This window comes from Bos indicus, chromosome 2, assembly GCF_029378745.1.
Source record: "Bos indicus isolate NIAB-ARS_2022 breed Sahiwal x Tharparkar chromosome 2, NIAB-ARS_B.indTharparkar_mat_pri_1.0, whole genome shotgun sequence".
Classification (NCBI taxonomy): domain Eukaryota; kingdom Metazoa; phylum Chordata; class Mammalia; order Artiodactyla; family Bovidae; genus Bos; species Bos indicus.
Window position 1 is genome coordinate 28,751,432 of NC_091761.1, and position 22,921 is coordinate 28,774,352.

General features: G+C 37.3%; 1 protein-coding gene across 6 annotated transcripts in view; it reads right to left on the bottom strand.

The window, feature by feature from the left end:
* B3GALT1 (beta-1,3-galactosyltransferase 1) overlaps nt 1-22,921 on the bottom strand; it is a 619,500-nt gene that overhangs the window by 473,117 nt on the left and 123,462 nt on the right. For 4 of the 6 annotated variants that reach the window (XR_011569376.1, XR_011569375.1, XR_011569372.1 and 1 more), the window contains one exon: nt 1-22,921. This exon is cut by the window's left edge; it is cut by the window's right edge. The exons of 1 other annotated variant lie outside the window; for it this stretch is intronic. Coding sequence is in view for 1 of the 5 variants with exons in the window: in XM_070799108.1 (XP_070655209.1) it covers nt 6,444-7,676 (1,233 nt within the window). In the remaining 4 variants the exon portion in view is untranslated. One more of the 6 variants, XM_070799124.1, reaches the window with a different exon arrangement.

Consider the following 22,921-nt stretch of genomic DNA (forward strand, 5'->3'; position numbering starts at 1 on the left):
AGATGCCTATAAAAACCAGGTCTTCTGGCACATTTATTCATTTTGTAGCATGAGCATTATCCCAAATTCTCTTATATCTTATTCTTAGGGAACAAAATAGGAAATTCTGTTCCAAAATTTTTTTCTTTTCCTATTTGATTCCACTTAAGACCCTCTCACTTACAGCATGTGTGGTACTCAAGACAGACTGGAATAGACACATCAAAGCAAAAAACTAAAGGTGTTAGACACCAATAAATTGTCACTGAATGATTAGAGATGCCAAATGTACCTGGGAAAAGGTGACACCTGGATATTTCAAACCATTCCCATCCTGCACACCGATACTTGGTGTATACCTTTGGCTTCTGTCTTGCTTGAAACATGTTGTCACGTCTACCACCTCATCTGATCTTCACAGTATTCTTGTGAGTTTGGCAGGAAAGCCACTCATTCGATGTTTATTATCTCTTATGTGCCAGGCACTGTTCTTGGCACTAGGAACACAGAGAGAAACAAATTAGATGCTCCTATTTTAAGGGAAGGGGTTTATATTCTAGACATTATCACTGCCAATCTGCAAATGTGGAAACAGCAGTGCCAAGAATGAAAGGTCCAAGGAAGCAGCTGTAGGGATATAACTAGTAATCAAGTTTTTTGGGTCTTGTTTGTGGTTCACAGGTTACTCATAATCCTCTTTGAATTAGTACTAATTGCTGCAAAGAATAACAGTCACAAGCCTTGGGCAGAAATATTCAGTTTGTTTATCTGAAAGGAAACCTTCAGACTTGCTTAACAATGTATCATGTACACTTTTAAAGGCTCTTTCAATTCATTTCAGTTGCTCATTTGTGTCTGACTCTTTGCAACCCCATGAATCGCAGCATGCCAGGCCTCCCTGTCCATCACCAACTCCCGGAGTTCACTCAGACTCACGTCCATCGAGTCAGTGATGCCATCCAGCCATCTCAGCCTCTGTCGTCCCCTCCTCCTCCTGCCCCCAATCCCTCCCAGCATCAGAGTCTTTTCCAATGAGTCAACTCTTCACATGAGGTGGCCAAAGTACTGGAGTTTCAGCTTTAGCATCGTTCCTTCCAAAGAACACCCAGGGCTGATCTCCTTCAGAATGGACTGGTTGGATCTCCTTGCAGTCCAAGGGACTCTCAAGAGTCTTCTCCAACACCACAGTTCAAAAGTATCAATTCTTTGGCGCTCAGCTTTCTTCACATCTTTTCAAAGATTTTAAATGATTCATTTTACTGGAGAGAAATTTGTATTTGGTTTAATACAAATTTTTCTTATTTGTATTTGGTTTAATGCACAAACTAGTCTCAACTGGTTGAAAGCAGAAAGAAAATTATTTTGCACAAAGTCCCCTTCATAAATCTCTACATATCGTCCTTCCTTTCTGGTTGCTTTCTGGTATTGCAGAGATCAGTCTGGTTTAATGTAATCACTCAGCCAGTTAAAAATTTCTGTCCTTCGTTCAGCTGAAGCTTGGACTCAACGCCCCCTTGTGAACAGGGGTGCCATCAACTTCTTTACTCCCCACCCCTGGCTATTCTAGGCTTTTTACCCATTAACAGAGCTGCCTCTGGATCCCTCAGGTTGGACTAGAGAAACAAAGAAGCAAAAATCCAATAGATATCACTTGACTGATAGATGAATAGCCTAATATCTTTTGATTTTAGATTGATCTATATCAAATCTATTGATATTTAGATTTTGATATCTGAATGCTGCTTTTCCTCTTCTAGAATGCTTTTGGGATTTTTAGATTGCTGTTGGTGGGGTTTTTCCAGCTATAATTCTCTGACATAAGTTGTCTCCTCTGGCTTATGCTTCTGTGCTTTTCCTCGGGCCCATCTTGCAATAATTTATCCCACATCACTTTCTCAGTATACCTCACCCCTAAACTCTTGGGTGGGGATCACTTCAAGATGACCTAAACCTGGCTGTCTTCTGTAGAGTCCACATCAGGCTCATGGGGGAAGCACATCTTTGCCCTGCCATTCAGTGGAAAGGGAGACCATCCCAGAAGCAGAGCTCCCGGCTCTACCACACGTGCTTAGTACCCACATACCAGACAGTGCACTGCCACACCATTAGGAGCTCCATCTCTAATTTTTTCCTTTGTGCACCAGTACCCAGAATGATGCTCTACTTGTAGTCCATTATATCATTCTACTCAAGAAGTACTGAATGACTTATTTTCACATTATCAAAGATTAGCACTTAACTATGTCTAGTAGGTGATATTACTATAAGTCATTTTTGATAATATTCTAACACCAAATGACATCCCTTTCTATTTCCTACCATAACTCTGCCTATGCCCTTCTTCTACTTTATGTATAAAGTAGTTGTGGAAGCTAGGACTTAACCCAGTGTGCATCATTTGTCCTTCAAAGAAGGTTTAGAGCAATGACTACATGTATTCTGAGACTGAGTCTATGTGTAACTACTAAGATGGACCCAGCTAAGACAGTTCATGTGATTTGCAAAGCCAGTCATCATGGAAGATATGGACTGCAATGGCCATGCTGGGCATGAGGTAATTTATATGTATTTCAAAATACTTTAGAGATGCAAAGGACATATCTGAGTTAGGCAGCACTCACTAGTCTTCACTAGGGCTAACCCCAGAATATAGTGAATTTTTCCTAGTATTTGGATCTGTCCTTGTTTTTTAGAAACGCACTATGTCTTCATACAAACAACCTGTATCATCTCTGATAACTCTAGGTTGAACTAGACATTTCTGAACTTAACTATTAGCCCCGCATTACTTTCAGTTCATCTAGTAAATTTACACTATTTCTGCTTTTTTGTTAATTTTTGTGGTTATCATTCATTAGTTGGCCAAATCATCTATCCATTATTCACCAGTTTAAGTGGAAAATCATTGACACTGACCTTTAGTGAGTATGCTAAGGGCACATTCTAGGATTTCATCAGATACTAATTTTGTCATTTCAAACAATGGATAGCACATAAGAAATACTGATGCTGATTCATGGAACACTTACATGAATTTTGGATCAATTCTCAATCTGTTATATATATATTTATATATATGTTTTTATACATATATAATATACGTATTTATATAAATTTATATAAATACATATTTTTTTTTTTTTTTTTTTTAAACACTGCTACAAAAACCTTCAGTTTGCTCTAGAGTTTCACTTGGAGTTATGTTCTAAGGGACAGATGAAACCCAGGTATCAGTTTGCTGGGAATAATCTTATAGGAAGTATTCTATTAGGGCTTCCCTGGTGGCTCAGACGGTAAAAGCGTCTGCCTGAAATGCTGGAGACCCAGGTTTGATCCCTGGGTCAGGAAGATCCCCTGGAGAAGTAAATGGCAAGCCACTCTGGTACTCTTGCCTGGAAGTTCATTGGACTGGAGCCTGGTGGGCTTCAGTCCCTGGGGGCGCTGAGTCGGACACAACTGAGTGACTTCACTTTCACTTTAAATCCTCAGAACAAATCCCACAGGAAAACAAAAAAACAATATGTTTTGTTTAACTACTATGGTTTTAGAATTGTTTTAGTTCAGTCTGATAATCTCAGGTGATGTATGTAGCATTGTTGGAATCTGCTGGGAAATAACATTATTATCAGACTCATTGGTTTTGACACAGTCAGGCCCACGGGACTGTTTCTGATTAAAGGTGGTGAACAAGGTCAACAGTCAGTGAAAACAGGAAGTACAATCTTCATTGTGTGTTTCCAGAGCTGAAGAGACTACAACAGATTAACTCAGGTATGATTTAAAATTTTTCATTCTTTGAGTATGAATGATAATATGAATAAAGGTATTCTGTCCCAACATCCCCCTGCTGATCATCCCAGATGTTGCACCTCATATCAGTCCTCCACATTTTCTAAATTCCTATGGTACTTGCTTCTATTACACATTTTAGCAATTTAATGATATCTATTATTATCTTACACACAGACTCTGCTTATGGGCAGAGGAATATGTCTCATACATTTTCTGTATTTTTCATGGTGCCTAGTTTCATGCTAGACAACTAGAAGGCATCTAATAAATACTTGCTTATCAGTAGTATGTACAATACCAAACATTCTTAGGAAGAAGAAACTGGATTTAAATATTGTCTTTTGCAGGCAAAGACTAAGCACTAACATCAAGTAGGTGCTCCATGCTTTAAATAATTTTCCCAATTTTTCTGTGTGATCATATTTGAAAGCACAGTAGCTCCTAATACATTATATTCTAGGTCTTATTTAGTTCTTTATTTGATAAGATTATAGCTCTCCTTTTCATTTAGATACATTGCCCTGAACTGTGGTTAAGCTTTTTTTTTTTTTTCCTTCTAGAATTCTTAAACCAGAGTCCACTAAGTCACTTTCCTAATGATTTTTTTATCCTGGAAAGGTAAGAAAACTGTTAAACACATAGAATCATCTCATTCCTGCAGTAGGACACTGACAGCAACCACAGCACCCAGGGGCTGGGTGGTATCTGCCACTCACCAAAAGCAAACACATAATGTTCGCCAATGGAGTAACAGCCACCACGGCAACTGCACTTTTCAATCAAATAACCTGCATCTCCAAGCTCAGATGGGCAGAAAAGAGAGGAGGAGGAGGAAGAAAAAGTGGGAAAGTAGCCTCAGCTCTAGCCCTTGGTCAAGTCACAGCCTTGTTTATGAGAGAAAGTCAGGAACCACTACCAAGTAAAATTCCATTCTACAACTCACTTTGAGGTCACTGGGCTCTATGGAAGCTCTGCAGTATCACTTAAGGCAATGGAAAATTGGTTTTCTCTGGCTCTGAGGTGACTAGCTTCTCCCCTGCTAAGTTTTCTTTAACCACCATAGAAAAGACATTTGTTCTTCTTTCTTATCATTCTTTCCCTTCACTTCAGCCCTACATCTCTACGTCTTCTTGCCCTCAAGGTTTTAAAGACAACGTTAGACTTTGCATCAAGTTGTTTTCCTTTTAAGTCACGGCTTCCACACCTACACTGAAGGAGAGAAAGTAAAAGAAAGTAGGAGTAGTCAGACAGCTAATTCACACATTTCTAGAGATCTGAACTTTCCAGAAGCACTTGAAAAGCACAGGGCCTCAGAGCTGTGTGCCACTTACGGCATCAGTGGCATGATGGAGACAAATGTGATTCCTGAAAATGTCTTCAACCAAAAGAGCACAGTGGCCACAAGGTGGAGGTCCAAAATGGAAATAAATCATACGCAAATTCTAAGTGAATACGAAACTATGACCCAAATCTGCAATTTTTAGGAGCTAAAAACTCTTCTGCTGAACGGCAAAACACACGGACTTTTGTAACCACAATAAATAGTGTTTACCATCAAGAGAGTATCAGAAGCTGCTACTGCGATATACTGATCATGCCATGGAATTCATATCTTACACTTATTAGACCAAGGTCTACACAATGTTCATTAGAGCACTGAGTCACCACTGCAATAGGAAAACCGTCATTTTGCCAGAGAATTTAGTATTTGTTTGAGCAGTTAATACTTTGAATAATCATGACCATGAATTTTTGTGATTCACTGGGCCTAATGGGTTAACTAAAATCATGTAGCTATTCACCATGATTAGACTAACTAATAATGGTAAGACTAACCATTATTCTTAACGCCCTCCTTCAATGGTGGGCCAGTGAGTCCTAGAAATTTCAAGGAAAACCCTAAATAATACTATTTTCCTCTAATTACTTCTTAAGAGATCACAGATGCTATCTTCACAGTTGATTGACTATGTAAGTCTGGCCACATGATGCAACCACTCTCAGATGCAGTTTCTAATCTGTAAAAGGAATGGGGGGGTGGGAGTGTAAAATATATCTATCTCATTGGGTTGATACAAAATTAAACAAGATAATTCATGTAAGACATGTAATGAACACTCAGGAAGTGTGGATTTCCTTCTCACTTGAAAAGCATTAAATGTATCAGTTCAGTTGCTCGGTCATGTCCGACTCTTTGCGACCCCATGAATCGCAGCACGCCAGGCCTCCCTGTCCATCACCAACTCCCGGAGTTCACTCAGACTCACGTCCATTGAGTCAGTGATGCCATCCAGGCATCTCATCCTCTGTCGTCACCTTCTCCTCCTGCCCCCAATCCCTCCCAGCATCAGAGTCTTTTCCAATGAGTCAACTCTTCGCATGAGGTGGGCAAAGTACAGCTTTAGCATCATTCCTTCCAAAGAAACCTCAGGGCTGATCTCTTTCAGAATGGACTGGTTGGATCTCCTTGCAGTCCAAGGGACTCTCAAGAGTCTTCTCCAACACCACAGTTCAAAAGCATCAATTCTTCAGCGCTCAGCCTTCTTCAGAGTCCAACTCTCACATCCATACATGACCACTGGAAAAACCATAGCCTTGACTAGACGAACCTTTGTTGGCAAAGTAATATCTCTGCTTTTGAATAAGCTATCTAGGTTGGTCATAACTTTCCTTCAAAGGAATAAGTGTCTTTTAATTTCATGGCTGCAGTCACCATCTGCAGTGATTTTGGAGCCCAGAAAAATAAAGTCTGACACTGTTTCCACAGTTTCCCCATCTATTTCCCATGAAGTGATAGGACCAGATGTCATGATCTTCGTTTTCTGAATGTTGAGCTTTAAGCCAACTTTTTCACTCTCCTCTTTCACTTTCATCAAGAGGCTTTTGAGTTCCTCTTCACTTTCTGCCGTAAGGGTGGTGTCATCTGCGTATCTGAGGTTATTGATATTTCTCTCGGCATACTTGATTCCAGCTTGTGCTTCTTCCAGCCCAGCATTTCTCATGATGTACTCTGCATATAAGTTAAATAAACAGGGTGACAATATACAGGCTTGACGTACTCCTTTTTCTATTTGGAACCAGTCTGTTGTTCCATGTCCAGTTCTAACTGTTGCTTCCTGACCTGCATACAAATTTCTCAGGAGGCAGGTCAGGTGGTCTGGTATTCCCATCTCTTTCAGAATTTTCCACAGTTTATTGTGATCCACATAGTCAAAGGCTTTGGCATAGTCAATAAAGCAGAAATAGATGTTTTTCTGAAACTCTCTTGCTGTTTCCATGATCCAGTGGATGTTGGCAATTTGATCTCTGGTTCCTCTGCCTTTTCTAAAACCAGCTTGAACATCAGGAAGTTCACGGTTCACATATTGCTGAAGCCTGGCTTGGAGAATTTTGAGCATTACTTTACTAGCGTGTGAGATGACTGCAATTGTGCGGTAGTTTGAGCATTCTTTGGCATTGCCCTTCTTTGGGATTGGAATGAAAACTGACCTTTTCCAGTCCTGTGGCCACTGCTGAGTTTTCCAAATTTGCTGGCATATTGAGTGCAGCACTTTCACAGCATCATCTTTCAGGATTTGAAACAGCTCAACTGGAATGCCATCACCTCCACTAGCTTTGTTCGTAGTGATGCTTTCTAAGGCCCACTTGACTTCACATTCCAGGATGTCTGGCTCTAGGTCAGTGATCACACCATAGTGATTATCTGGGTCATGAAGATCTTTTTTGTACAGTTCTTCTGTGTATTCTTTCCATCTCTTCTTAATATCTTCTGCTTCTGTTAGGTCCATACCATTTCTGTCCTTTATCAAGCCCATCTTTGCATGAAATGTTCCCTTGGTATCTCTAATTTTCTTGAAGAGATCCCTAGTCTTTCCCATTCTGTTGTTTTCCTCAATTTTTTGCATTGATCGCTGAAGAAGGCTTTCTTATCTCTTCTTGCTATTCTTTGGAACTCTGCATTCAGATGCTTATATCTTTCCTTTTCTCCCTTGCTTTTCGCTTCTCTTCTTTTCACAGCTATTTGTAAGGCCTCCCCAGACAGCCATTTTGCTTTTTTGCATTTCTTTTCCATGGGGATGGTCTTGATCCCTGTCTCCTGTACAACGTCACGAAGCTCATTCCATAGTTCATCAGGCACTCTATCTATCAGATCCAGGCCCTTAAATCTATTTCTCACTTCCACTGTATAATCATAAGGGATTTGATTTAGGTCATACCTGAATGGTCTAGTGGTTTTCCCTACTTTCTTCAATTTAAGTCTGAATTTGGCAATAAGGAGTTCATGATCTGAGCCACAGTCAGTTCCCAGTCTTGTTTTTGCTGACTGTATAGAGCTTCTCCATCTTTGGCTGCAAAGAATATAATCAATCTGATTTCGGTGTTGACCATCTGGTGATGTCCATGTATAGAGTCTTCTCTTGTGTTGTTGGAAGAGGGTGTTTGTTTTGACCAGTGCATTTTCTTGGCAAAACTCTATTAGTCTTCGCCCTGCTTCTTGAACAATGTCTGTTAAAAATTAAAACAGCAGTTTGGGCCATGCATTAAGGGAATATACCTCACACTCCTCACACCTGTGGCTGCCAAGATTGTTAATACAGTATTTGTGAAAGCCTGGTGAGAGATGAAAGCATATTTGAATGAACCCATAGCACCGTTAACTTCCTAGTGGCATTAAAGTGAGCTTCTGATTGATGGTTTCCAGCAGTGTTTACTGTGGGCATTACCCGAGGTTCCTAAGAGTGAGTATGTATTCATTCAAATGTAATAAATCTTTAACATAACTTATCTTTTTAAGATTCCACAGTTCATATAAATGGCTTTTACTGAGAACACCCACTTTGCTTATCTGCACTGACATCTATGATTTGGCATCTTTAATTTACTGTGGTTCTTACAAAAAGCACTGAAACAAGAAGAGGACACATGGTTAATTATGTGCCACTTGAAGAGAAATGTAACACACATGGAACAAAAATGACTTCCATAAAGGAAACATTATAATCTAATTGGTTCCTTGGACCTTATAAATTAGAGCTAATTAGCAAAAAGAAATTTTTGCATCTCAGAACGCTTATGTTGCCTGGCCAGAATTACATGGTCAGTCAATTGGCAAGTCAAGATTTAAGCTTAAGTCTTCTAGTTTAGAAGTTAATATTCAATATATCTGCTGTTCTCTCCAGATGCAATAAGAAGAAAACTAGAGGTGTTCTGGGTTTTCATGGAAATTGCCACAACTTAATGACCCAAGACTGGACAAAAAGAAATTGTCTTCACTGTTTGCATTATCTATAAGAAAAGCAAGGCTGTTCTTTGAAAACTTGAATCTTTCTCTTTTTCTTCAGTTCCTTTATTTAGTAAAAGAGTTTTATAATTTAACCTATATGAGGTGGTATTGTGAAATTAATCTGTAGAGCCAACTTGGAAACATTCATGTTAATAAAAATACCTTAAAACATGTACAACAGAAATATTCACATTTCAAAACAGATATTGGGAGTACATAATTAAGCACTAGAGTGAATAAGATTACCTTCAATAAAAACTTGTTCTAATTTTTAATTAATGCTACCAATTCCTAAAGTCAGTGAATTACATGTAGTGCAAAACCTGTTATGTAGATAAAGATAAGATTTTAAAATCATATTTCAAAATGAAAAAAATCAATGTAAGCATAATGCTCAGGCATCAAAAGTAAGTTTTCCTCATTCCTCTTTCATAGAAATTGTCCTCTAACCTGAATGGTGTCTTATTTCCATTAACAATTACTGATTAGACAGGAAGAGGTTGGCTATATCTTTCCTACTCTATCAGATCATTAATACAGAGAGACTCTTTTTTCTCAAAAGAAACATAAGAAACCATTTTAATTTTTAATAACTCTTCCTTTTCTGTCTCTTTTGAAAACATTTCCCAAGATTAAAATAACTTGTCATATGCTTGGAATGTCTAGAGCACAGTTAAAGAAATACAACAGATTGATGATTGAGACATTCCTATTATAAGTTTTATACCTGAATGCTCTTTAATCATTCTGAAAACAACTCCCTGCTGGATGTGTGCTGCAGTAAATACCTGAATAAAAATGATTTTGGTAATGTGCTGGGGCAGAGAAATAAACTGAAGACCTAAAAGAAATATGCTGACCTTTTTAAAAAAGGTCTACAGAAGAGACTCACAGCTTTCAATGTTTCTAAGTGTCAGCCACAAAAGAAATACATCTCACATTTAGATCCAATACACACATACGTCAATATTACATCATCAAAGAATACTTCCCTTAACTACTGAAGTGCTGTTCTTATTAGGGAGAGAAAGTACTATGTTAAATGCAACAATAAGGGTAAATAAACTGAATATGGTTCTTCAGTTTAATCAACTACAAAAATAAATGAAATTAGAAAGAATGAGTCATCAGGAAAAAAACCAACAACTTTAGCTGTTCTAAGAAAGCAAAAATATATTAAAACAAAACAGAATACTACTACAGAGAGTTGATGTGGACAAGAAGACAAAGCAAAGTCCTAGTAAAAGAGCAACTTACATATAAATGACATAAAACAAAAAGACATAAGAACTATAACATTAATAGACTCGAAAAGATATGTCAGACAAATACAAAACTCCCCCAAATCTCCAGTAATATTAATATTTGAAAATACAGAATTTAAGGCAAAAAATACAGTACAAACATGTTATGTACTTTAAAAATGAGCAACAAATAAGATGCATTCATCACAAATACATATGCATCTAACAATACAACTTCAAAATACAAAAGACTAGTAAAACAAAAAAAAGCAGTGATAAATAAAAAAAATTTGGATTGAAAATTTTATCATGCTGCTCTCAGAAAATGTCATGCAAAAAAAAAAAAAAAAATTCAGTGATACAGACAACCTCAAATAGCTTTGCAGCCATTGCTAGTCTAGCCAGAAGACATATATGAAATTCTGTCAAATCAGAATGCACAATCTATTAAAACAAACATAAAATTTACAATATTGGCCATTTATTAGGTCAAAAAATGCCTTAGAAATTCCAAAGGATGAATATAAAGCTGATAGTATTCTCCATTTTTTTTTTCCATTTTCATCTATTCCTTCTCTCTCTTTCTCTTTCTGTCCCTCCAGCCCTCTCACACTCATTCCATCTGTAAGTTTTATTGTGGCAAAATCTACATACAGAAAAGAAGACAAATCATAACTGTACACTCAATTAATGTCCAAAACATGAACAAATAGTGTAACCAGTCTTCCAAACAAGAAATAGGATATTACCAGAATCCAAGAAGCCCTTTTCTTGTCTGTTTCTAGATGTTAGCCTTCTATGAGGAATATTCTGATTTCTCATACAATAGATGAGTCATATAATACATACTTTTTTGTATGATGTGTTTTGCTCAATATTATGCTAGAAGACCCATCCAGCTTGTAGCGTTCTCATTTCTTTCATTTTCTTCTCATATTCGAAAAATACTTCAATATACCACAATATACTAATGAGCATTTGAGTTCTTTATAACAATTTTCAGATCCAATGTTACAGAAAATATACATGCCTTTTGGTGAGGAGATGTACACATGTTCTTTGGCTATATATTAGGAATGTTATTGCTGGGTTATGAGGGACGCCTCTAATGGTAGAAAGCAAAGAGGATCTAAAGAGTATCTTGATAAGGGTGAAAGAGGAGAGTGAAAAGAATGGCTTAAAACTCAACATTCAAAAGATTAAGATCATGGCATCCAGTCCCATCACTTCATGGAAAATAGATTGGGAAAAAGTCGAAGCAGTGAGATTTTATTTTCTTGGGCTCCAAAATTAGTGTGGATGGTGACTGCAACCATGAAATGAAAAGACTCTTGCTCCTTGGAAGAGCTTGAAATCTATGACAAACACATGGAGCATATTAAAAAGCACAGATATCACTTTGCTGACAAAGGTCTATATAGTCAAAGCTATGGTTTTTCCAGTAGTCACATACAGATGTGAGAGTTGGACTATAAAGAAGGTTGAGTGCCAAAGAATTGATGCTTTCGAACTATGGTATTGGAGAAGACTCTAGAGTTCCTTGGACAGCATGGAGATCAAACCAGTCAATCCTAAAGGAAATCAACCCTAAATATTCAGTGGAAGGACTGATGCTGAAGCTGCAACTCCAGTGCTGTGGCCACCTGATATGAAGAGCTGACTCACTGGAAAACATCCTGATGCTGGGGAAGATTGAGGGCAGGAGAAGGGGGTTGACAGAGGATGAGATGGTTGGATGGCATCATCAACTCAATAGACATGAGTTTGAGCAAACTCCAGGAGAGAGCGAGGGACAGGGAAGCTTAGCATGCTGCAGTCCATAAGGTCACAAAGAGCTGGACAAGACTGAGCAACTGATCAACAGCAGTAACAAGGGATGATAAAAGTATGGAGAAGAAAATGGCAACCCATTCCAGTACTCTTGCCTGGGAAATCACATGGACAGAGGAGCCTGGCAGAATATAGTCCACAGGTTAACAAAGAGTCAGACACAATTTAGCAACTAAACAACGAGAGATGGTAAACTTAAGTAAATAATTCTAAACAATTTTCCAAAGTGCTTACACCAGTTCATATACTCTTACTGATGTATGAGGGTTTCATTTGCTTCACAGCCTTGCCAACACTTAGTGTGGTTTTCTTTTTATAGGAATCATTTGGTAAGTATGCATGGTGTTCTGTTGCAAATTAAATTTTTGTTTTTGTTATCAATTTATTAGTTGAACATATATTTAAAATATTGCTTACTTGGATTGTTCTCCTTTTTTGCAAAGTGCTTATTTAAGACTTTTGCCCACTTCTATATTTGATTGTCTGTGTTTTGAGTATTAATTTGTAGAAATTCATCACATATTCTGGATATAAATCCCTAACTAATTAAGAGATATTGCAAATATGTTTTGCAATTCTATGAGTAGGTTTTTTTAACCACTTAGAAGCCATTTGATAAACAAAAACTTGTAGTTAAAATGTAATTTAGTTTATTTTACTTCTTTTTCATTTTTTCTAAACGGTTAGTGCTTTTTATATGCTATTTAAGTAACCTCTGCCAATAACATGTCATGAAAAGTTTCCTCTATGCTTTCTTTTTTAAAGCCTTATTCTTCTGCCTTTCATATTTATTTCTAAAATCCATCTGGAGTCAATTCACCTCTTTTTTGTAACTTAAATTTTCTGAAGTTGGAGTATAGTTTTAGGTATTACCTTCAGTTGCAAAGTAAATATTGCATGGTGCCACCAATATAAAATAAAAACATAGATGAAACCTAGAAATCGTTTTTTAAACTTCAGTATTCTTTGAACAATGACATGCTGTACTGTGTGGGACTGGAAATCAGGTGATCTGTAATCTACCACAGCTGTCAAATGGAAGCAACTCAATTTCTGGATATCATTCTCCTCAGCCAAAATGTATACTTTTTTTGATCCAAAGTCCCTGCTAGATCTTTTCTTCCAGTTCTCGTTCTTTCTTCCCTCTTGAATACTTTTATGCCATCCTGCTAAAGGAAAGAAATTGCCCTAGGTGCTCTCTGTGATTATTTTCAAATATTTAAATTATGCTCATGCTTAACAAAAACGATTTCCCCAAATACCATCATTTCTTACTCAACAGCTTTTTTATTTCCCAGTGTTTCCTTGTATTCTTTTTCTTCCTTTCTGTACAGTCATTCCCCTTGGTATTCACTGGGATTGGCGCCAGGTCCCCATCAGATCAGAAAATCAAAGTGTGCTCATGTGTCTGAAATAAACTGGTGTAGTATTGATATTTGCATATAATCTATGTACATCCTCGCATGTATTTAAATCATCTCTAGATTACTTACAATACTTAATACAGTGTAAATGGCATTCTAATTACAATATAAATGCTATGTAAATGATTGCCTCTGCACCAAACTCAAGTTTTACTTTTTCAAAGTTTTCACAATTTTTTCCCCAGATATATTTGACCTGAGCTTAGCTGAAACTGTGGATGTGAAATCTGCGAATACAATGGGCTGACCATACTTAACCAAACATGTTTATGTACTTCATTTATTCAACAATAATTTTTGAATACACGCCTAACTTGTTTTATTGTATTTTGTTCTGTGCATTTTACAAATTGAAGATCATTCACTTTATGTTGAATTTATAAAATTTGTATGACTCATTTTATTGTGATAGTCCCTTTACTGGGTGGTTTGGAAAGGAACCTGCAATATGTCTAAGGTATGCCTGTATGATACTACCCTTTGGGCATTAGAATGTTTAATTTACTATGGATTATTAGAGCTTTTCTGGAAAAGAGATTTAGTTCATGATTCTTCATGGGGAAGTTCCATTTAAATCACATTTAAAATAAAGTTTAAAATGAGACTGAATTGAACTATGTAATATATATATTATACATTTTACATAAAATGGGAAAGCACAAGTAATCCAATAATTAAGTATTCCTGTAACTGTATTTATGTGAAGTAAATCCTTTAATAATATAACAAATTCGGTAAAGATTATCTGGTAAGAGCTCATCTTGCCTTTCACATGAACTTTTAAATGATTTCCTTATAAGGAACAACAACACCTCAGCTTCTGACCCTTTCTGACCCAACAGTAACATCCCAAGAAATTGGGCTTATTATAATTTAAAAAATTATTGCTTAACAATAGAATTTGGAAAATAATTATTGCACTGTGATAGTTAACATTAATGACCCTCAGAAACTCAACATCCTCTAAGCATTCCTAATGTAATAAATTGGCTATATTTCAGAAAACTAAAGGAATCTGGTTCTATCACTTCATGGGAAATAGATGGGGAAACAGTGTCAGACTTTATTTTTTTTTGGCTCCAAAATCACTGCAGATGGTGACTGCAGCCATGAAATTAAAAGACGCTGACTCCTTGGAAGAAAAGTTATGACCAACCTAAATAGCATATTGAAAAGCAGAGACATTATTTTGCCAACAAAGGTCCATCTAGTCAAGGCTATGGTTTTTCCAGTGGTCATGTATGAATGTGAGAGTTGGACTGTGAAGAAAGCTGAGTACGGAAGAATTGATGCTTTTGAGCTGTGGTGCTGGAGAAGACTTTTGAGAGTCCCTTGGACTTCAAGGAGATCCAACCAGTCCACTCTGAAGGAGATCAGCCCTGGGATTTCTTTGGAAGGTATGATGCTAAAGCTGAAACTCCGGTGTTTTGGCCATGTCATGCAACGAGTTGACTCATTGGAAAAGACTCTGATGCTGGGAGGGATTGGGGGCAAGAGGAGAAGGGGACGACAGAGGATGAGATGGCTGGATGGCATCACTGACTCGATGGACGTGAGTCTGGGTGAACTCAGGTAGTTGGTGATGGACAGGGAGGCCTGGCGTGCTGCGATTCATGGGGTCACAAATAGTCGGACAGGACTGAGTGACTGAACTGAACTGAAAGGAATTATTAAAATATAATCCTTTTACTTGATAATAATTATTTAATAATACTGAATAGGATAAAATATCTGCCCCTGATGTAATTGAAAGCTACTTTATAACTTACAGATATTTTCATATTTGCATTTGAAAGCTGGTTGCACCCATAATACATCTCAAGAGTTATTACTGTATAAAAATTATTATAGTGGTAGAATGCTTACTTATCATGGTCAAAGGGACACAGGCATGAAATGCCATCACTCAAAGGAATCCTTTCTAAGAAGAGGGCCAAATGTACCTTTAGTAACAGCTGGCACAAAATTAATAAAAGAGTGACTTACTGACATTCAGGATGATTTACATGTACTCGTAACAGCAAAAATGAGTTTATAAATTACCTGTGCATGGTTTGAAATCTGCTCTTTACCTGCCACAATCCAGTGGAAATAAAAGGACAGCAATTAAACAAGCATCCTAATTATCATAAACTCTGAGGAATACATGAACTGAGCGTCAGGAGGCATTCGTTTATTTTCAGGCCAGGATGTGCTTTCTTTAAGCACAGTACAAGTCACAGCAGCATTCTGGTAAGACATTCTTGGTTAATGGAGAGGTCTTTGAGCAAACTGCACTGAGTGAACAATGAGTATGCCACCCAACATCAATTCTCACTGCAAAAAGAGGACTTCCATCACAGCGAACATGTTGATAAAGAATGTAATGCATTTTCACAATTCAAAATCAGTCAAGATCGGCATATTGGCCAAAAGCATCCAGCCAGAAAAACAGCGCAAACAAGTTGTATTGAACAGAGAAGAAACAGAACGATAAAACCGAACAACCTGCTAATTACCAGAAATTTCTCCAGTTTAATACTTAAACAATCGCTAATCTCAAAGTCGGGTTTCCCAGGTGGTGCTAGTTGTCAAGAACACGTCTGCCAACGCAGGAGATAAGAGACGTGGGTTATATCCCTGGGTCAGGAAGAACCCCTGGAGGAGGGCATGGCAACCCACTCCAGTGTTCTGGCCTGGAGAATCCCATCGACAGAGAAGCCTAGCGCGTCACAGTCCATATGGTCGCAAAGAGGCAGACACGACTGAAGTGACTTAGCATAGCACAGCACAATCTCAAAGTAGTCTGTTCCACACCTTCTATTTCTATCCATCTCTCCTTACCTCTTGGGACGAAGCAGAAAATAAAAAAAAATTCTAATCACTTTTCATGAATAGAAGTTAACCTTTACATTAAAAAATAAATAAATAAAAACCTCATGTTCTGTCTTCTTCCCAAGGTAATAGTCAACTGTTCTTCACCAACCTGGTTTCTAATTCTCTTTATTATACACTGAGCTATCTCCCTCATGAACATGTTCGGTTTGTCCATAACTGTGCAGTGTTCTAGCCTGGTCATTCCAGCATAGGTGTGGTGGGGTGTCTATTCCCTGATCCCAGTCACTCTTCTTACACTCATCTTCAGAAGTTCACTGGCCACATCATAATATTGATCACATAACTCTCTGGCCTGACTCAACCAAAGCCATATCTGTGCAAACCAGTATCTGAGTCTTCTAAATTTTTTTTTCTATTTAACCAAATCTCACTCATTATTTACAGGCAAATGCAATGGGTGGGAGGTCTTGCCATTATTCCATGTTGGGCTTTTCAGAAAAAAATTTAATTTAAATTATACCATGAGAGCTGCACTGCTAAGTGCTTCCTAATACCTTTCAATCATATTCCAAAATCTCATGCCATGGAAATGTGACTAACTCTGGGACTTCAGAAATCCATCTTAATGAACCCAATCAAATATCATGAAAATATCAAGAAATTGGGCTTATTTCTGCCCATTCTGTTTTTTCCCCCTGTCCCTGAATTGCCAACTCAAATATAATGAAAATTTTAACAGTTCACAAGGGTCCGGTCACTTCCACCAGCACAATGATTAAGAGTCCTGCCACTAGATGTCTTGATCCATAATTCAAGTTTTGTGTTCTTGAAGCCATATTGACACAATAGAAATGATAAAGTAACAACACTATCCCCTCACAGGTTTTACTTATGAGGTTTCATTTAATTAAAATATATTAGTTACTAAGAAAGCATCTAGTAGGTCCAGTTACACATTCCTTCAGATAGTGGATTTCAGAATATATAATGCTTATCAATGGCTTTGCTTAGACGCATATTTCCAGGCTCCACCTGATTTGTTTTTTGACATTTTATTTTGAAAGTAGGCTATTTATTGTTCAGTTGCCAGGTTGTGTCCGACTTTCTGCCACCCCATAAACTGCAACACACCATGCTTCCCTGTCCTTCACTATCTCCCAGAGTTTGCTCAAACTCTTGTCCATTGCATTGGTGATGCCATCCAACCATCTTATCCTCCAAAGCCCCCTTCTCCTCTTGCCCTCAATCTTTCCCAGTATCAGGGTCTTTTCCAATAAGTCAGCTCTTCGCATGAGGTAGCTAAAGTAATAGAGGTTCAGCTTCAGATTCAGTCCTTCCAATGAATATTAAGGGTTGACTTCCTTTAGGATTGCCTGGGTTGATTTCCTTGGTCTCCATGGGACTCTCAAGAGTCAGCTCCAGCACCACAATCAATAGAAATTTGTTGTAGTTACTAAATTCAGAATTATAAAGCTTCTGAATTATTTAGGCTAATATTTCATCATTCGTAAATGTGGTAATCAAGCATAGTTCATAATTTTTTCTAGAAATTACAATTATCATATTAGTGGAAAAATTAATTGTAGATATTTTAACAATTCCTTCCATTTAGCTCTCCTAATGAAATTGTTTATATTTTCATCATGTAATTAAACTTTGAGCCAATTCTTACTCAAATATATGCTGTCTGAATTTCTTAAAAGCCAGTCTAGTTTCAGCTTTGTCTGAGAACCTTTTATATCCGAATTAGTGACAATCTCAAATCATTTATTGGTAACAACTCATTGATTTCCACTCAATTTCTTGCTTTTTATGAGATTCTACTCCAGTTGCAGAATTCAAGCCTAAAGTTCATAGAGTTTTAAAGAATCATTCAAACTTTTTAGTCAATGCTGTGTTCAATTAACCTGTGCCTAACAGGGTTTTAAGACATGCCTTTTCCTGTCTCAGTTTTAGTTAAGGTGTGAAGGCCATAGATGATGTTGGCCAAGGAGAATTTTGAGAGTAGTAAGCGCCTCGTGTCTGCTAAAATTAGGGAGGAGGATTTTTTTTTAAGAGAACAGGTCTGGGAGTCATTTCCCTGAGGCAGAAGGGGCAAGGAGGGGCCACACTCTAACTCCAAGCAAAAGTAACCAAGAATTCTAAGAGAGCACTCAGAGAAATTGATGTGTATTCCCTGCAGTTATGGACACAGTGGATTGGTGAAAAGATCCTTCTGAAAAGGATCTTGCCAAAGAAGATAGCCTGCCAAGACAAGAGGACCCCGATTGTAAAAGTTTGTGGATGACACAGTGGAGACTGAAGCTGGGAGCTCAGGAGAAGCTGGGCAAAGAAGGGGTGATGTCCACCTCAAGGGAGCTGCAGAGAGAAAACCCACTACAAAATTATTCACAGAATTCACAAAAGTCCCCATGAGAGAGCCAGTTTTAAACATTGGTTAAACTCAGAAAACACATAAACATCCTTCCCTTTGCTTTCTTTAAACTCCAGTTGTTGATTAATCAACTGAAATTATCAAACTGAAGATTAATAAAATTGATATCATCCTGCTGAGAACATAGGAGCAAGAAAGGATGGCAGACTAATCTTACATAAAGTTTAAAAATATTAAATACTATCTGGGACCAAGTAGTTATAATTATTTAATCAAGATTACTTTGGTAATTTAAAGTGACTTTTGGTTCAGCCAGGACTGTTCCAGTGGCAGGAACATAAAGTCACTCACTTAGCAGATTTAAAGAAAGAGTGGAAGACAAAAACAATGATGATATCTAAATATATCCTATGAGATCTGCCTACTCAAATTGATTACATATATGTCCATGAAAAAACGGAACTAAAAAAGTAGACAAGCAAAATAAAATTCTCACCCTGTATTAGTCACTAGCAAGTCTGCTAGAAGTTCCAGTTATTGAAATTCTTATTTAATTCAGTTCTGTGAAGTTTAGGTTGTAGTCACTATTTCCTATCTGTGACAGTGATCTTTTTGGATAGATTTCTTACCAAAAGCCAGGTATTCTAGTTGGCTCTTTGTCCAGTTAAGCTATTGAAAATGTGTATCCTGTTCGGTTCAAAATGGCCAAATTGCTACAGACTTTTTTCCCTCTAACCCTTTCCAAATCCCACTAAATTGACAGAAAAAGTGTACAAGAGTATAAATCTGCATTAGTGATGGAAACAGAACTGAGAGGGGAGATCTTCAGTGAATGAGCTTACAACAACTTTCTGAAAATTATGTATCTCTAGGGTGTATTCAGGGTGCAGGAACCCACAGCTGTCCCCCAACTTACGCCACTGAAAAATCCTAGAAACCTGTTGCATTTATTTATACCAACAGTGAAATATCAGAAAGGAAAAGTAAAAAAAAAAAAAAAAAACCCTCTTAAAATCATATCAAAATAAGTTAAAAAAAATTTAGGAATAAACATGATCAAGGTGAAAGACTTATTTGCTGCTACTGCTACTGCTAAGTCACTTCAGTTGTGTCCGACTCTGCACAACCCCATAGACGGCAGCCCACCAGGCTTCCCCGTCCCTGGGATTCTCCAGGCAAGAACACTGGAGTGGGTTGCCATTTCCTTCTCCAATGCATGAAAGTGAAAAGTGAAAGTGAAGTTGCTCAGTCGCGTCCGACTCTTTGTGACCCCATGGACTGCAGCCTACCAGGCTCCTCCACCCATGGGATTTTCCAGGCAAGAGTACTGGAGTGGGGACTTATTTGCTAAGAACTATAAAACACTGATAAAAGACATTAAAGAAAATTGAAAGAAATGGAAAGATATATCATTCTCTTGGACTGGAAGAATTAATTTTGTTCAATGGGCATACTACCCAAAGCAATCTACAGATTTAACATTATCCCTATCAAATTACCTATGACATTTTTTACAGAACTGGAACAAACAATCTTAAACTTTATATGGAACCATAAAAGACCCAGAATTGCCAAAGCGATCCTGAGGAAAGAGAACAAAGTAGGTGATATAACCCTCTCAGACTTCAGATAATACTACAAAGCTACAGTACTCAAAACATCAAACAGCATGATATTGGCACAGACAGACACATGGATCAACGGAACAGAATAGAGAGCCAGAATAAACTCCCACACTGCGGTCAATTAATCTTCAACAATGGAGACAAGAATATACAATGGAGAAAAGACAGTTTCTTCAGCAAGTGGTGCTGGCAAAGCTGGACAGCTGCATGTAAATCAATGAAGTTACAACACTCCCCTATACCACACAGGAAAGTAAATTCAAAAATGGTTTAAAGACTTAAATATAAGACATGAAACCACAAAACTCCTAGAAGAAAAACATAAGCAAAATATTTTGTGGTATAAACCATACCAAGGTTTTCTAAGGCTAGTGTCCCAAAAGCAAAAATAGACAAATGGGATCTAATCCAAATTAAAACTTTTGCACAGAAAAGGAAACCATCAACAAAATGAAAAGACCACCTACAGACTGGTAGAAAATATTTACAAACCATGAGACCAAAAAGGGCTTAATTTCCAAAATACAGAAATAGCTCATACATCTCGATAACAAAAAACTAAACAACCCAATAAAAAATAGGCAGAAGACCTAAACAAACATTTCTCCAAAGACATACAGATGGCCAATAGGTACAAGAAAAGACGCTCATCATTACTATTAGAGAAATGCAAATCAAAGGTATCACCTCACACTGGTAGGAATAACCATCATCAAAGAGTTCACAAGTAACAAACACTGGAGAAAATGTGGATAAAAGGGAACCCTCCTACACTGTTGGTGATAATGTAAATTGGGACAGCCACTATTGAAAACGGTATTCCTAAAAAACCTAAAAATAGAGTTGTTATATGATCCAACAATCTCACTCCCTAGCATAAATTCAGGGAAAACCATATTTTGAAAAGATACTGCACCACATGTGTGGTGAAGCACTATTTACAATAGCCAAGACACGGAAGCAACCTGATTGGCCAATGACAGATGAATGGATAAAGAAGATGTGGTACATATTTACACAAAGGAATAGTACTCGGCCATAAAAGAATGAACCACTGCCATTTGCAGCAACATAGATGGGCTTAGAGATTATCACATTAAGTAAGTCAGAAAAAGACAAAGACCATATGATATCACTTGCATGTGGAATCTAAAATAGGACTCAGATGAATTTATTTCTAAAACAGAAGCAGCTTCACAGACATAAAAAGCAAACTTACGTTTATGAAAGGAGAAAAGGGTGGGGGACGGATAACATTAGGGAAGTTAGATAATACTAAAATGAGGTGTTAATTTTTAAAGAAAATGCTTTTGTATTTGTAATTTTATGTCCAAGTTATTAATAAAGGTAACATAATAACACTTTCTGACATGAAACTATGTTTTACTTCTTTGCTCTTCACTTCATACTTCTAAGAAACTAACTAGAGGGTGTGTATGTGAGTATATGTTATATATATATTTTTTCCTAGCAAAGTGAGAGCTAAACAAGATAGAAGACGGTATAAAATTTCAGAAAGCAATGTCTGTAACCTAAAAGAAATCCCATAATGACAACTATGAAGTACGCCTAAAAAAATCAAACAACTCATTGTAAAGCAGTAGATCAAGGACTATGGGAGAGATCTCACTGGGAGGAAAGAGAATTACCTATATAATTGAAAAAATAAACAATTCTGAAGAATAAAGGAATACGCTTTTCCTATGAACCAGCAAACATATAATGGCAATAAAAAATGCAGGGAAAACTGAAAGCAGAACAATGAGTATTAGAATATGAAACAAGTATATCACGATTTTAAACAGTTAAAAGAAAACTAGAATGAGAGAAAGAATGAGGATGAGCCATCTGGCCTCAATACTAGAAATATGGCACAGGTGTTACTATATTATTTATACTTTAGAGAAAAAAGAGCTGCTTAAATTTTGTTTTATCTAATTTATTTCTATCCATGCTATAAATTAACACATATTCTGACCTCTAAGAAACAGAAGACATTTGATACATTCTAAGAGACCCTTGTTGCTTGTTTTGAAGATGACCCTTGATGGGGTGCAGGGTGGGGGAAGTGTTCAACTCAATTATTAATTTGTGCTACTACTGCTGGCCCCTGTGTTTCTAGAATTTCAGAGGGCTGTGGCTGACTGCACTCTGTAAAACTCAACTAACGAAGCCACCTGCATCATATTTACCTAATGCATCTCAATTAAATGAGAAGTCTGCCCTGTAACAACTATAAAAAAGTTTCTGCCAGACATGGTCATGGCAGTCTGCCACATTTACAGTAGCTCAAAATTATGGGGATCTGTGAATGTTGATGACTGGAGTCAATAATGTAGCATATGAACGTCTGTGTTGTCAGATGTCACCTTGGTTTTTAGATATAATGGTGTTAGAACAGAGATCTCTGAGACAGAGTTCAGCAAGGAATTGCAAAACCCACTATAGGACATAGGTTGCGATGGATGAAAACTAAGTTTCCTTTGTTCTGTAGCTACACTTATTAGCATAAATCTTGATATACTAATAGTAAGCACCTAAGATATGTTTGC